This window comes from Anthonomus grandis, chromosome 2, assembly GCF_022605725.1.
Source record: "Anthonomus grandis grandis chromosome 2, icAntGran1.3, whole genome shotgun sequence".
Classification (NCBI taxonomy): Eukaryota; Metazoa; Arthropoda; class Insecta; order Coleoptera; family Curculionidae; genus Anthonomus; species Anthonomus grandis.
The window spans coordinates 40,214,087-40,229,249 of record NC_065547.1 but is presented as its reverse complement, the minus strand read 5'-3'; the positions used below and the strand labels follow the sequence as shown (position 1 = coordinate 40,229,249).

The window sequence follows — 15,163 nt, the reverse complement described above, 5'->3', positions numbered from 1 at the left end:
AGACCTTATTTATTTTCGCACTATGTTCTTCAAAACATGGATGATAACGAAAATTATTTACAATAAAAATATTTGTTTATTATTACTTTTTTAGACATACATATAAAACTTAAACAAAAATCATTTGGTACTAATTACTAACTGAATTTTATTACTAAAGCTAATAACTTATAAAAAAAGTTTTTTTTTAAATTCTGGTGCGGCATTAATGAATAAAACATGGAATAACTTGGGAATGGTTAATTTTAACGTGGTCTAACAAGAATACCTTTTTTGAAATTGTTTTATTTCCAAAAAGAAAATTAAGCATTCTCTATCAACAACAGTAAAAACATGCCAATTTTTGAGATGCTCATATTAAAAAACCCCTAGGTACCAATTTTCAATATGGTATGTCGCAAAATGTTAAAAAAATTAAATAAAATCTATTTTAGTTTTTTAAATTTAACATCCTATGACTGAGAAACGAAGCAACTTTGGACTAAGGTAAGTTACTGTTAATCAGTTTATTTTGACCTCAGGAATATGTCCTAGGATTTTCTACAGACCTTTAAGAGACACTCTGTATGTTTATTTTGTTGCCATAATTATTTATTCATGCTGTTTATTTAGATTAAACTCATTGTAATTAAACTTTACAAAAACGTTGATCATATACCTTAAAATTATGCATAAAAATACTTAGCTTAGATAATTTTGCATCTGAATAATTTCTTTTGTGCCGGCAACTTTTTTAAAAGAAAACTGCTTATCATGGTTATCTTAAATGTTTATCATGGTCGTTTAGGTAATATATTAACTGTTTTGCAATTTTAGGTAATCGATTTAATAATAATAAAAACATATAGTTTTATTTATTTATACAGAAAGTAGTACAAAGTTCAAGAAAACAAACGAGGTGGCGGTATTCAAGTGAAGCTGTCATTTAACCACCCTTTCATATTATTTATAAAAATTGGCTTAATGCATTAGTAGTGACTTAAGTTTAATGCAGTTTTATGTAGGTGATAGGCATATAAAATAATTATAAAGTATACTAACGATTTTTCAATAAATATTTGGCTTGGAATTATTAGTGACCAATTGATTGGCCCTCATTTCTTTCCGTCAGACTAAGCGGCAAAAAGTACCGACGGTTTTTGAAATTTGAATGACGGTGCTACGCCATGGCTGCCTTAATTGCCCGACATTAAGCCTATTGATTTCTTGTATGAAATATTTGAAATAATTAGTATAAACACTCCTGTTCAAAGCGTGAAGACTTAAGAGTAAAAATAAACGTGTCATGTGTGACTATACAAAATACGCAATAGTTTATCAGTCAATGTTTAAAATGATGAAAAATTAACAATATTAAACGTAAGACAGTAAAATATTCAGACATTTGTCAAGCTACATAGTTTTTTATATTTTATTTAGCTTAATAAAATGATATTTTTAATACAAGAACATAATAAATACATGTTAAACATTAAGAGCTGCGAACTTCCTAAAATTTAAAAAAACTTTTAAAATATGCCAATTTGAAGGCTTTACTGGATTAAAGGAAAATTTTACATGCAAAAAAAAATCACCCTTAATAATAAATTGAATTTATTTTATGGGTACTCATAAAAAATGAAGCAAATAGGTCGCATACCCAAAAATATCCCACTTAAATATTCCGAGGCCATCCGAGGGTAAAGCTAACAGTTTAATTTAATTTTTAAAACTCTTTTCCTTTGAAAGGGGCCGCGCAAAAGAGAACAAATTAGTTTTTTGCCGAAAGCGTCTTGAGAGTAAGCCCTTCACTTTTTTTTTTCTCGCTAATTATTACTTCCTTGTATATACTTCAAAAGCGATGAAATTTCACGGTTGTTAATATAATTTTATTGGTGTTCTTTGTAAACTTTACTGAAAATATTTTCAAAAGATTTTATTATGTTTTTTTTTAATTGCACTTTTATTAAATCATTTTATTTTATGAGTTTTTTTTAATTTGAACATAGTTTTTGATTTAGGTTTTTTAAACTTACCTGCATAGGCGTGTAGTGTGGTGACTAATGTGAGCAAACAAAGGAGGCAGTACATCATCATTTTAATGACAAAATCTAAAAGTCTTTTCACGTATATCACAAATGTTTTAAGTTTGTCCCTTTACCATTATAGAGGCCAAATCCTGAAACAAGCAAAAATTCTATAGAATAAATAATTTTCTATTAGTATGATTTTCTATATAGAGATTAACTATAAAAGACTAGAAATATATAGGAAATTTAATTATTAAGAATATTGCCTTCTTATTTTAAATGTTATAGATATAGTTTATATAATATGTTTAAAATGATACATTAAATGATCTTATCAATAAACGTATAATGCTTGGATCATTGATTTAAAAAACTCTTAAAAAAATATTTTTACTTATTAAAATAAGTAAAATTTGTATACAGTAAAAGTAGTTTGTGTTAGGCACAACAAGTGCCTATATGATATACCAGTAAGTCAGAAATAGAAAGAAAAGGTCCCCGATTATATTACATAAAAAGCTTTTCCTGAAAATGAATCAATTGAACAACAATCATCAATTCAGTAAATATTTTCTTTTATACAAGGTATCCCGTATCGTTACGTTGAAATTTTAGAATTGTAAAATACATTTCTTTTCAAGTTAAAAAACGTAAAACTTGTATATCCATTTTCATTTACGTGAAAGTTATATGATATACATATACAGAAAATACTAAAAATAAATAATACTACAGATTTCGGAGATTACAAATACAAATGAAACTGTTTCATGATAAATAAGGCAGTTATCTTTACGTGCGCGTCATTAGTACATACGTATAGAAATCAATAAACCGTCAAAAAATAGCAACTAAGAATCATTGACATCCAAGCAAGCAAGTTTAAGTAAAGTCCCAGCTTTTTAATGAGTGACGATTTCTTTATTAAAACGTCTTACCGCCTTTTTTCTCAAGAGTACGCAGATATGCATTTTTGATACAATTACTGTAACAGCAATACTTGTTAAGCAGTTATCGAGTATCCACATCGGTCTATAGCAATAGACGCCTTATTACAGAACATTTCTGGCAGTACACAGACAGTTTTGGGAATGCGGTCTGCGTGATTATCTTTTTAGTCGGATAGTAATCTTGCCAGCAGACTTTGATCGATAAATCCTAGATATAGTTTTAAGGGATCGAACAGTGTACGTCGAATCTATAGACATGTCAGAGTACCGAAAATGTAGCATGGAAAAAATAATGGAATAAATATAAATGGAAATGGATAATGACTTTACAAATCTGAGAAACCTGCATTGGTGGGAATCAGAAACCATTTGTGCAATCATCACTGACAGTCACCATTATATTCTTATGGACAAACTGGAAGGACTTTTGAAGGATGTCATACTGAATATTTGCCTACATATGTGGTTTCAGATGGATAGGACACTAACGCATTTTGGAATTTCAGTGCGAAATTGAGTTACCGTTAACTATCCAAGATCAATTGGTCGAGGTTGTCCCTGTTGCCTGGCCATCAACATCACCTGATCACCAGCCCCTTGATTTTGATTTATTCTATGCGCAAGTTTCAAATACAAGTGAAGATTTGTTAGACAGCATTCAGTAGGCTGCTAAACAAATACAACAAAACAGAGTCAAATACGGGCACAAGTTTGCATTCAACAAGCAGCTGGATATTTTGAAAATATTATTAATCTTTTTTATTTGTATATAAAATAATTCTTGATTTACTTGAATTTTACTTCACGCTCCCAAGATTTAAACATAATGGTACAGGACAATTCTTAATTCTCTATTTTTTCTTATTCGGTTATCTTAAGAAACAAACTAAATCAGAAAAAAAAATGCTTTGATAATTCATTTTTTCATTAGCCTAAGTGTATTATTTCGCAAGATTCTTACTTTAAAGGCAATGCAGTACGTTTTAATAAATAAAACATATTTTGCATTATACACACATCAAAATTGTCTAGGGAACACATACAAATATGTTAATATTTTTGAGAAGGATTTTTTACATTATTCGAATAAGATAACAATATAATTATTAACTTTTTTTTGTATATTATAATTTACTCATAATTTAGGGCCCAAATAAAAATAAAGAACAAAATCCCATTTATTACCATTTATTAAAGAAAATTATAAAAATAAAAATTTACCAAATACAAATTAAACTAGTAGCTAGATGGTCCACCTCTATTATTAATAACACTTTGGCATCGCCTAGGCATACTTTAAATTAAATTATTAATTAATTCTTGGGGCAACTCCTCCCAAACATGTGTCACAGCAAGACGAAGCTCCAGAGCGCTTTGAAAAAAGTCAAATCGTTGAAGAAGTTGCCTTTTTAACCAATCCCAAACATGCTCAATTGGATTAAGGTCCGGTGAGGTAGAGGGTCAGGGTAGAAGATTGATTTGATTTTCCTCAATAGCGATTCGTACAAGCCGTGCTCGATGTGGTGGGGCAATATCTTGTTGCAACAACGAATTTGGGCCCATTTCGCGTAAATATGGAACAATTAGAGGCAGTAGTATATTATACCTATAACTTATTCCAGTCATTGTATTTTCCACAAAAATGAGATACGTTTTTCCGTCAAGTCTAATGCCACCTCAAAACATTAGTGATCCACCACGTTGCCTTACTACTTCCCGGGCATGACGCAAACGACTTTCATTTCCTTCCTCTATCCAGACACGAATTCTACCAGAATCAGGATAAAATGAAAATCGAGACTCATCCGTAAAAAGAACTGTGGCCCATCTTTCTTGATTCCAATTTACATGTTCGTGGCACCACGTTAATCTTGCACCTCGATTTCCTAAAGTTAACTGAGGAACCCTTAGGGGTCTTCTGGCATGAAGTCCTCTCTCATGCGAACGCTTTCTAATAGTTGGACCTGAAACTTCGACGTTATGCACTCGTGAGAGCTGCTGAACCAAAACAGAGGCTGTTACCGTGGGATCTCTTTGAGCTTGCAAAGTTAGAAAACGGTCTTGGGCAGGTGTGGTAACTCGCGACGGGCCTTGATGCCGTTCTCTAACATCATTTGTCTCTCGATATCTTGTCCACAAACGGTTAATTACACTGGGAGATGTATCCAAAGCTCTTGCAACGTCTCTTTGACTTGTTCCTGCCTCAAGCATTCCGACTGCTCTTAGCATTTGCTCTCGAGTTAAATGTCGTCTTTCCATTTTTATTGAATAAAAACTAAATCACAATTGTTCAGTTGGAACCACAGAAAATGCGATATTGCGTTAGAATTTAAAAATTATAATTTGCGTTATTTCGACAAAATGTGCAAGTAGCAAAAAACGCTGTTCTGGCATGATTTTTTGTACCCAAATATTTATTTTACTTCGTTGGTATCTTAATATTAAAGGTAGTATTTATTCCGTATGAAAATATAAGTGTTCTTTAAGTCTTAGTGTTCCTTAGACCATTTTGATGTGTATATTTACCAGTTTCCGAAAATATTTTAAAAAAGAAGTATTTCAAATAATAACTAAAAAAAATATACATTTATTTTTAATATTATGCATAACATAAATGGATACTAAAACCACTTTTTCATGCAAGAACTTAGTCAAAGCGTTTTCTATATGCAAAAACACAGGGTAAATAGAATAAAATTTTGAAAAATGCAAAGCTAAATTAGCATATAAGAAACCGAAAGTTTTTTTAACACACAAAGTAACATTTATTTAAGGACGGCAAGAAAATTCTTCTAATTCATAATATACTACTATCTACTGTTTCATCATATGAGTATTTTAAAATAGGCTCGTGAGAAAATAAGTTTGTCCCTTTCTACCTTTGGCAACTAATTTATTATTTACTTGTGTTAAAATATACAAAACACTTTTAATAATTTTAAAACAATTGGACGGGTAATTACAATATTATAATTTGCTCATTACCATACTCGATATATGGCATGTACACGTCTTCTAATATAAAATTGAATTTTAAAAATTAATCTGACAGCGTACATGCCAAAGTGGTTTGCGTGCCATTAAATAAATTGCTATATTTTCTTTTGTGCAATTACCGTGCGGTAATTTAAAATGAAGTGTTGTGTTTTTATTAAAATTACAACAAAGGCGAAAAATAAACATGTAACGTTATATGCCATCTGGTTATTTTTAGTAATTTGAAATCGTAAACAAACTAGCCAAAACCTTGAAAAACAGTATCAGCAGACTGATACTATGAGCACCTATGTTCTTGGGGAATTAAACTCGTACTGAATTGTCTCACAATTTAAATGGAATACCTATATAAACTTGTACAAATATAGTAATAAGTAACTATAATATAGTTTGCGCTATTTAAAATTAAAAAAATTAAGGTACAACCGAATCTTATTTACCATTTCTAAATTTAAAAGCAGACAGGATTGAAAAACCTTAGATAGTTTTCAAGTCCATATATTGTATTATTAAAGTTTTCCAGGTAAATGATAAAATAATAATTTTGTCGGCATAAGACGGGTGTTCTTTACTTAAAACTATACAGGGTACCTTAGATTAAGTCGGCACTGTTGGTATTAGTTTTTCTTAATATTTAAGGTAGAGAGTCGGTTAAATCAGCTAAAAATTACAAAGTTATAGCGATATTATTAGTTTTACCAAATTTAGGCAGGCGCCCTTGATATATTAAAATAACATTAAGTAAACCTACTTAATTTGCAATAAATGAGGAAAAACATCCGTATCTTATTCAATACATTTCTGAGCACACGTCTGCTAGCTTTTAAGATTGATCTTCCATATATTGATTTAATTATTTACTTAATATATGTTTGAAGTCCCCAAAAATTAAAGTCAAGTGGGGTTAGGTCTGGTGACTTAGGTAGCCAACGAATCCGTCCAAGTGTTGCAGACCATTTAAAATGGGACACTTGGAATAATATATTACCCATTTCATATTAAAATAGATATAGACACATAACTTCAAATAAAATTTATATCAACAGAAAAATTATTTTCGTCGTGTTTTATTTTTTATGCACTCACTTTACCCTTATCTTTGGAATAGTTAAAGATGTATGTTTGGCATTTTATCATTTCTTTTAAATAATATCATAATAGGAATAATTGTTTTTAGGCGTAGATTTTTTTCTCAATATTCCGATAGAACCTTTATTAGAAACCTCAAAAAAATAACTGCGCAGAAAAAAAAATCAAGCATAAATATTTTATTACGTGATTATTCCGAACTAAATAAAAGATTTTTTGAATAACAGCAATAATTTACTTTTATTGAAAAAATTTCATCTTACAGACTTATGTGGTAATAATTTAAAATAATACATTCTGGTTTGTTCTTATAACATTTTGACTATTTTCTGTAGTCTTGAGGGCTTTGTAATAAAAGTTTATATTTTCACTTAATGCTAAAATGATTAATTTAATAAAAACTTATTACAATATAACAAAAAAATAAAATATTACAACATAAATATAACGTCCAATATCGAAGATGCAAATTGGATTTACTATCAGTCATAATATTTTATTCAAAAAAGTGCGTATTTTTCGCCCGACATTTAATTTAAAATTGTACTATTTTCTATAACGCATTGTTCAACTAAGCAATAAATTTTCCATTTCCCGACAACGAGGGAAATTGTTACATATTTTCGTTAAACTCATTTGCGGGGCAGTAAACAATTTTACAGTTTTGTAGAGGTGAATAAATATGCGGTAACGTGTTTGTACAATTTGAAATATTGCCGCCATTGTACAAATGCCCTGCGTATATTAATATTCGTTATTTTATGGAATATTACCTATGCAATGACCCAAAATAGTATTTATTGTAAAAATGATTATGTGTACAATTATGCTCAAATAACAGTACGTTCTGATAACTATTACTCGCCAAGTGATTTTTTAATTAAAGTTTAAAAACTTAGCGTGTTTTAAATCTAAAAAATGTTGTATTAATAGTTAGATTTATGACGCCAATTATACAAAAGTATTACTATTTGCATTTGTAGGCCACTTTAAATGGGTGTTTTATTAAAGGGTTGTGCCTTTAACAAAGTAGTCTTGGACATGGAATGCACCAGGTAACGGGGTTTTATTACGTTATTAACTTTTAGTTGTACGTCAGCACATTTATCCGGTTATATTTATACAGAAATAGATATATTTGTTAAAAGTAGGGTGTTTTATTGGGGAAATTTCATTTCAGAGACATATTTTACATGTATGTAAATAAGTTATATTAGAGAATGTAAAAATACCAGTTTTGTAATTTATTAATTTATAACTTTTGAACAATCCTGTTATTTCTTTGATATTTGGTGCATTTACGACCTAAAACTTATCAAAGGGTTACCAAAATAAAAAGTCCTGGTCATATTGGAAAAAAAATTAGAGTAAAATATTACCCTAAGAATTCATATATCGTACTCTGCATGTTTTAAATATTTGAATTTTCTTTTAAACTATATACTTAAATTTAAATTAAAAGTTTAATTTTTTTTTTTTAATTTTCACTCAGATATTTAGCCTAATGACTATCTAGCGAAGCTGTTGATAAATACGGATTTCTTACCTTGAGGAAACCAATAAACAAAATAACAATACCAACTTACCTTGGAGCCATCAACTGAAAATACCAACTTTAGTACATGACAATGGGTCAGGATAATGTAAGATATCTCTTACACAAAATAAACATAGTCGAAAATCGATATTATGTAATATGCAGTAGTTGAAGTACTATTGACGATCGAAACTATTGGTTATTTGGATGTCAGTCAAACGAATAGGTATCCATATTTTTGAATTAGGAACTCGCCAAGTTGAATATGCTATCAATGAATGCTTATAATCTAGTAATTATATAGAAGGAATACAGTAGAGAACTAGTTATTAGTTAAATTTTTGTACATATTTAATTATGCTATTATGTATTTATGCATTTATCTATGCTATTTGTATATAGTAGGACGAAAGCTTTAATTGAGGTTATTATTCTATATATTTTAGCTTATCTAACAATTCTTACCCTCCCAATTGTTGCATATCTATAATTTGCCTTGATGGGGCCCTTGGTGTAAAAAATGTATGTCTATGTGTACATTTTCTTTAATATTTTAGTAAAGTAGGTAATATACAGATTAGATTAAAGTAGTGACTGAGTGTACTAAATACAAAGCCTTAGAAAAATACCTGTTATTAAGCAGACGAAGCATAGGAAGAAACATAAGGTAAATAAAAATATTAGAAAAATAACAAGGAAGTTAATATAAAATGGCAAACCAAACATACAAATATATAGAATATAAAACCTTAAACACATGTAACGGATGTTTATTAAGCAAATTAGACAATTGCAAAATATCCTATATTACGAGTATAATATTAGAGGTTATTAGCACCTCCACACGATGTCATAACTTGGTACATTAAATTGCAAACTATTAGGAAATAAGTGGGTCTTTATATTAAGCAAGTGGTGAAATACTAAAAAAGGTGCTGACTTGTAAATGTGTATTGATGTAATTATATATACTTTTGGTTTGAACTTTTAATATAGATTTTGACTTAAAAAGATGTGGTTTTACTAACGTCGCGCGGTATGCCCCCTTCGAACCTATTTTAACAATTTCAGCCTTTACACACAAAATAAACTCATATTCATAAGCAAAATTCCTGATTGTGAATATATTATATGGCTTACTTTCCAGTAAAATAAAAAGAATTTATGTATTTATATATGTATTTATATATTGATATTTTAAAAAACAAAATAAATTATTCGAAACGTTTGAGGATAAACATATTTATGTTCGCAACATTTAGAGTATTCTAATTTAAATGTTAATATGTATGCGAGTAGAAGGGGGCTATGAGCGTTTTATTGTACAATTCTACTACAAGAATGCACTTCTTCCTCAACATAAAAAACTAAATATTTTTAATTAACGCATCTTTTAAATTATAATAAATTTACGCAATTTTAAAATATTATAATATTTTATACACTGATATAACATAAATTTAAAATAATATAATAATTATTGATACAATAACATAAGTTGACGTAAGTGTAACGAATAGTTAAGTTAATAAATAAGCAGAAAAAAAAACGAAATGATAGCAGAATGTGTGTAAAAACAATTTTAATTTATTACATTCTTCGACTGAATAAAATTTTTTATTCTATGGGCAGTAGGTGTTTATTTCAAGAGATATGTATGTATAAAAATATATATTTTTTTTAATTTATAATTTACTTTCTCTTCTATATATGAACGTTATTTAATAAGTAAAAAAATATATATAACCTAAGATCATGTTTAAATTAATTCTTAGTTTATTGATGGTTTCAATGAAACTCAAAAAGACAATTTATGAAATGTGATACAGATTTATTTAATACTATTTCGGGTTAAAGTTTTATTTTGTGTTTGCTGTATGACAAAAATGTATGTAATAAAGGTACCATGTATAAAATATTATCATGTTGGTGCTAATTTTTAGTTAATTATTGTTTTAATTGTCGACTATATTTGCTTAAGTTATTATTATTTATTTAAGCTGCAGTAACATGGTTCTAATGCCTTTTAAATTCTCCTCGTTAATCTTTAATTTATTTTTGCTACTTAATAAAGCCATAAAAATAACAATATGTTTAATTATTTACATTACAAAAGAAGATTTTTAAATTTAGATCATGACGACTTTAAACTATTAATATTTTGCTAATATTTCAAAAATCTGTTTATTAATAACTAAGAGCAAATATATTCTAAATAAATATTTTTTAATAAACCATATTTAAATTTACAGTATTAAAAATATAATTAAACTTTAAAGAGACAATAAATAGCTTTTTGATATAAAAAACAAAAATTATAATATTTCGATTAAATTTTAAAACGTTATATATTTATTGCATATTTATTAGCAAATAACTTTACGGAGAAATAAAATATTTATCATAAAATAATAATTTAATATTTCCTTATATATATATCCATTATATCCAATAATATTCAACAAATATTAATATTTGTGCGTTTGTTCATTTTATATAGAAAACTCCAAATTCGGTATTTATAAAATTGTTTACAAAAATTGAATTATCGTTGATTTTTGGTTTAATTTTATTTTAAATTTTAAAACTTTAGGTAGTGAGTAAATTGATGGTCGTTATTATTATTATTTTTAATGTCCTATTATATCTGTCCTTAAAAATCCTGGAAATTAGTTAATTTAGTACAAACAATATTCACCTAATTATATTATAACTAAATTATTACGATTAGTCGATTACTTAATTAAATATTATTTGAAAATTTAATAATTTAAGATTTTGCCTAATTACTCCGAATTGTTAAAATAATTATTTGTAGTTTTTATGCATGTTATAAATGTTAATTATAAATAATGATTATTATCAATTTTATTCAGTAATAATATAAGCATAACTTAATTGGTTACAGTTTTGTCTTTATTAAAAAATGGCATTTGCTAATTTAAATATTTCCCAAGTTATTTTATACAACTTTTTAGTAGTTTTCTTTACTCAACTAATTCAATACCACTTCATATTTAATAGAAAATAGTATTTATTAATTAAAGCCTCTGACTAACTATTTTAAATTTATACTTTAGTTACTAACAATATTATTTTATGTATAAATTAAAATTTCAAATAATAAAATGTTAGTGTTGAAGATTTGTATTTGGTTTAGTAAGACTGCAAATCATTTAAATTTTCATTGTGACAACGTCTTGCTAAAATTTGGTATTCTTCAAGGTGCAAAAATAGTGAAAATGAACATAATAGTTGAGAAAAAAATAAATGTTATGTATGTGAACCTCATAAAACAAAGATACAAAATTGTTAAATGTTTTTTTTTAATTACAGGATAAATTTAAAGAAATGAATTATTTCAATTAAATTATACAAAAATAAGCCTAGGCTTCGTTATTTCTTTTAATAGTTAAACTAGCCATCTTTAAAGAATATAAATAAATACTATTATAAATCCTATGCATAACTTAATTGGGCAATATATCAAATTGATTATTAAAAGGCAATAAACACCTTTAATTATTTTGATTATGAACTATAGCTTTAACCACCGGTATGAAGGTTGAATGTGGTGGGGCGGAATAGTTTGCCACCCAAGATAGCCGATTGATTCTAATTTTTGATTTTGACGTACATCAAACATGACAATAGTTTGTTTTAATGACAATAGTGACATGTTTTAACTGTCGTATTTGACGACCGTCTATTTTAAGTTTCTTTTGAATGGAAAACAAGCCAAGCCTCATGGTTTTTTCCAATGTAAAGTTTTTTAAGTAAATTTATAGCTTTTTTTAGTTTTCTTAAGTATAAATTATTTCACAAACGTGCCAACATCCAATCATCGTGCAACTACATAGTGCAGGAGACAAGTAAATTTTAAATATGACATACCTAAGCGTTTTCTAATAATGTTAGGGTGCATTTTGGATGTATTATCATTTTCCAGGTTATAATTATAAATTCAATCCTATTCTGGACATATCAATGTCAGTATTATTAATTAAATTTTTATTTTTACAATTCAGTTTTAATTCTTGGTCCTCCACGGGGAAAATGTCTAGTATTTCCTTTTCATTGTCTTCATCTAGATTAAAATATTCGTGCAAATATCCTTTATGCAGTAGTTTGTATATTAGTAATTGCCCAGACAGTCACAGAACTCATAGATTCTTTAAATTTCCATTGAATTCATCCTTACAAAAATCTTGGAGAGATCTGTCATGTAAGTCCAACTAAAAGTGTCACCAATTATCGAGTTGGCTCCAATCACTTTTCTGGTTCTGATTTTAATAACCCTAATAATCCTGTGCGACTTAGATGGGATGCTGTACCACATAAGATTGAAATGCAAAGTGGTCATAATTATTCAAAGGTCCCTAATGAAAAAAAGTCCTATTTGCAACCCAGTCCCAAAGTGTGTCTCAAGATGTATTCATTGATGTTGCTCAGATTGACAGAGAACATCTTTACTAAGTTAGAAAAGAAGATCTAAGTTCATTTCAAGAGCAAAAATCCTTAAAAATCATGGTTCCAAATCTTACAGATTCTAATTCACCAAACATCTCTTTAGACACTGTGAATCTGGATAATACTCCAATATCGTCCAGCTCTGATTTTTCCAGTTTGAAAACTAAGAGAGACCATAGTGACAAATACTCTTTTCTTCTTGAGAATAAGAGGGGCATTCTTGCCAAGGCAGGACTGTCTAAGGATATTCTTACAAATGAGCAAGAAATTATATATAATGTACATAAGTCTCTGATGTGTAAGTTATCTAAGCTTAAGTTTCTTCTCAAGAATGAAAGAGCTCATGTTGCATCTCTAAAATTACTATATAATGATGGTAGGTTCAGTTTATTGAGGAAAATCTTAATGAGGTAATTAAGGACTTTATAAACTGCTAAATTTTAAATGCAAACCGTCCTCCTTCTGGTCGTAGATGGTCTTTTAAGGATAAAGCTTTTCCCCCTTTCCATCTTTAAACGTAGTCCCAGACTGTACAAGTATTTAAGACATTTTTTTCAATTACCATCACCTTGTACTCTTCAATCGATACTTTCTAATATTCCCTTTGAATGTGGACATATTAAGCCTATTCTTGAACATCTTAAGTTGCAGGCAGAGTCTGTGAGTGACCTAGACCGCCGCTGTGCTCTCATGTTTGATGAAATGTCCTTAACTTCTAGGCTTTTTTATGAAAAATCTAAGCAAAGAATCTCTAGTTTTGAGGATTTGGGTGAGCTTGACAGGACCCCTAATCTCGGCAAATCATGCTTTGGTTTTTATGGTAAGGGGCCTAAGAAAACCTTACAACATGCCTGTTTCTTATTTTTTTACTAAGGACACTATTAAAACTGAGGCTTTAAAAAAACTTATATTATCTTGTATAAAAGATTTATAATCAATTGGTTTGAAAGTCTGCACAACCATTTGTGATCAGGGCAGCACAAATATTGCGGCCTTAAGGGAATTAACTATAGAATATTCTGATGATAAGCCAACGCCCTACCATTTTGTTTTAAATGGACAGTGCATCACTACCATTTTTGATGTACCACATTTATTAAAAAATACAAGAAATTCGTTCATAAAAAATAGGATTGAATTTGATAAATGGAAATTTGCCACTATGTACTATATCTATCAAGCATTTAAGGTAGATAATACCATGAGAACATATAAATGTCTTTACAAGCTGAAGCAACATAATTTCAATTTTAAGGACAGTTTTTTAGTCATGAAAGTTAGTGTAGCTGCTCGTCAATTGAGTCAGTCAATGGCAGCTGCAATTAAAACTTTTTGTTCTGTTGGTGCTTTAACAACAGAAGCAAATTATACTGCTGAATTTTGTCATATGATTGACAATCTTTTTGACTCACTCAATAGCTCGCAGTTTAAAAACAGTAGTGGCAAAAAGTACCTTTGTGCATTCTCAGATGATTCTCCTCATTGGGAAGTTTGGTCAGCCATGTTGCTTAAAATGAGGAAAATTATTGTTAAGGAAAAGGGGAAAGAGAGTAATAAACATAAGTTTGTAAAGGGCTGGCAAACTACAATAAGAGCAGTAATGCTTCTATGGAAAACTTAATTAAAATGGGTCTAAAATATCTCAACTTAAGGAACCTAAATCAAGACCCAATTGAAAACTTGTTTGGGGAAATTAGGCAACATGGTATATGCAATTTAAATCCAACCTGTTTACAATTTGTTGGAGCTTTAAAAACATTGGTGATAAACAACTTAAGTTCACCTATTTTAAAAACTCTAATTGTGAAGATGACTTTTGTCAATCTCTGGGTAACTTTGGGGATTTTCTACAAAAGTATTCGGAAAGTTCTTGTGCTGATAATTCTATGTTCCCAGTGTCTAATTGCAATAATCAGCCATGTATCTTTGAAGATCCAGATATTACTAATGAGGAGGAAATTTTGTTAGAGAATAATTATGCTACTGCATATGTGGCTGGTTATATACTGAAAAAGTTGGATCTAGACAACTGTGCCACTTGTTATAAAAATTTATACTCACCTGAAGTAGAAACACAACACCTATTTGTTCAGTTTAAGGAAAATGATGAC

General features: G+C 28.7%; 1 protein-coding gene across 2 annotated transcripts in view; it reads right to left on the bottom strand.

Annotated features, from left to right (window-relative positions):
- LOC126748396 (lachesin) overlaps positions 1-15,163 on the bottom strand; it is a 776,345-nt gene that overhangs the window by 690,125 nt on the left and 71,057 nt on the right. For both annotated transcript variants that reach the window (XM_050457624.1, XM_050457613.1), the window contains exon 2: positions 2,016-2,158. In XM_050457624.1, the coding sequence (XP_050313581.1) occupies positions 2,016-2,076 (61 nt within the window). In that variant the 5' untranslated portion in view covers positions 2,077-2,158. The remainder of the gene's footprint in view (positions 1-2,015; positions 2,159-15,163) is intronic.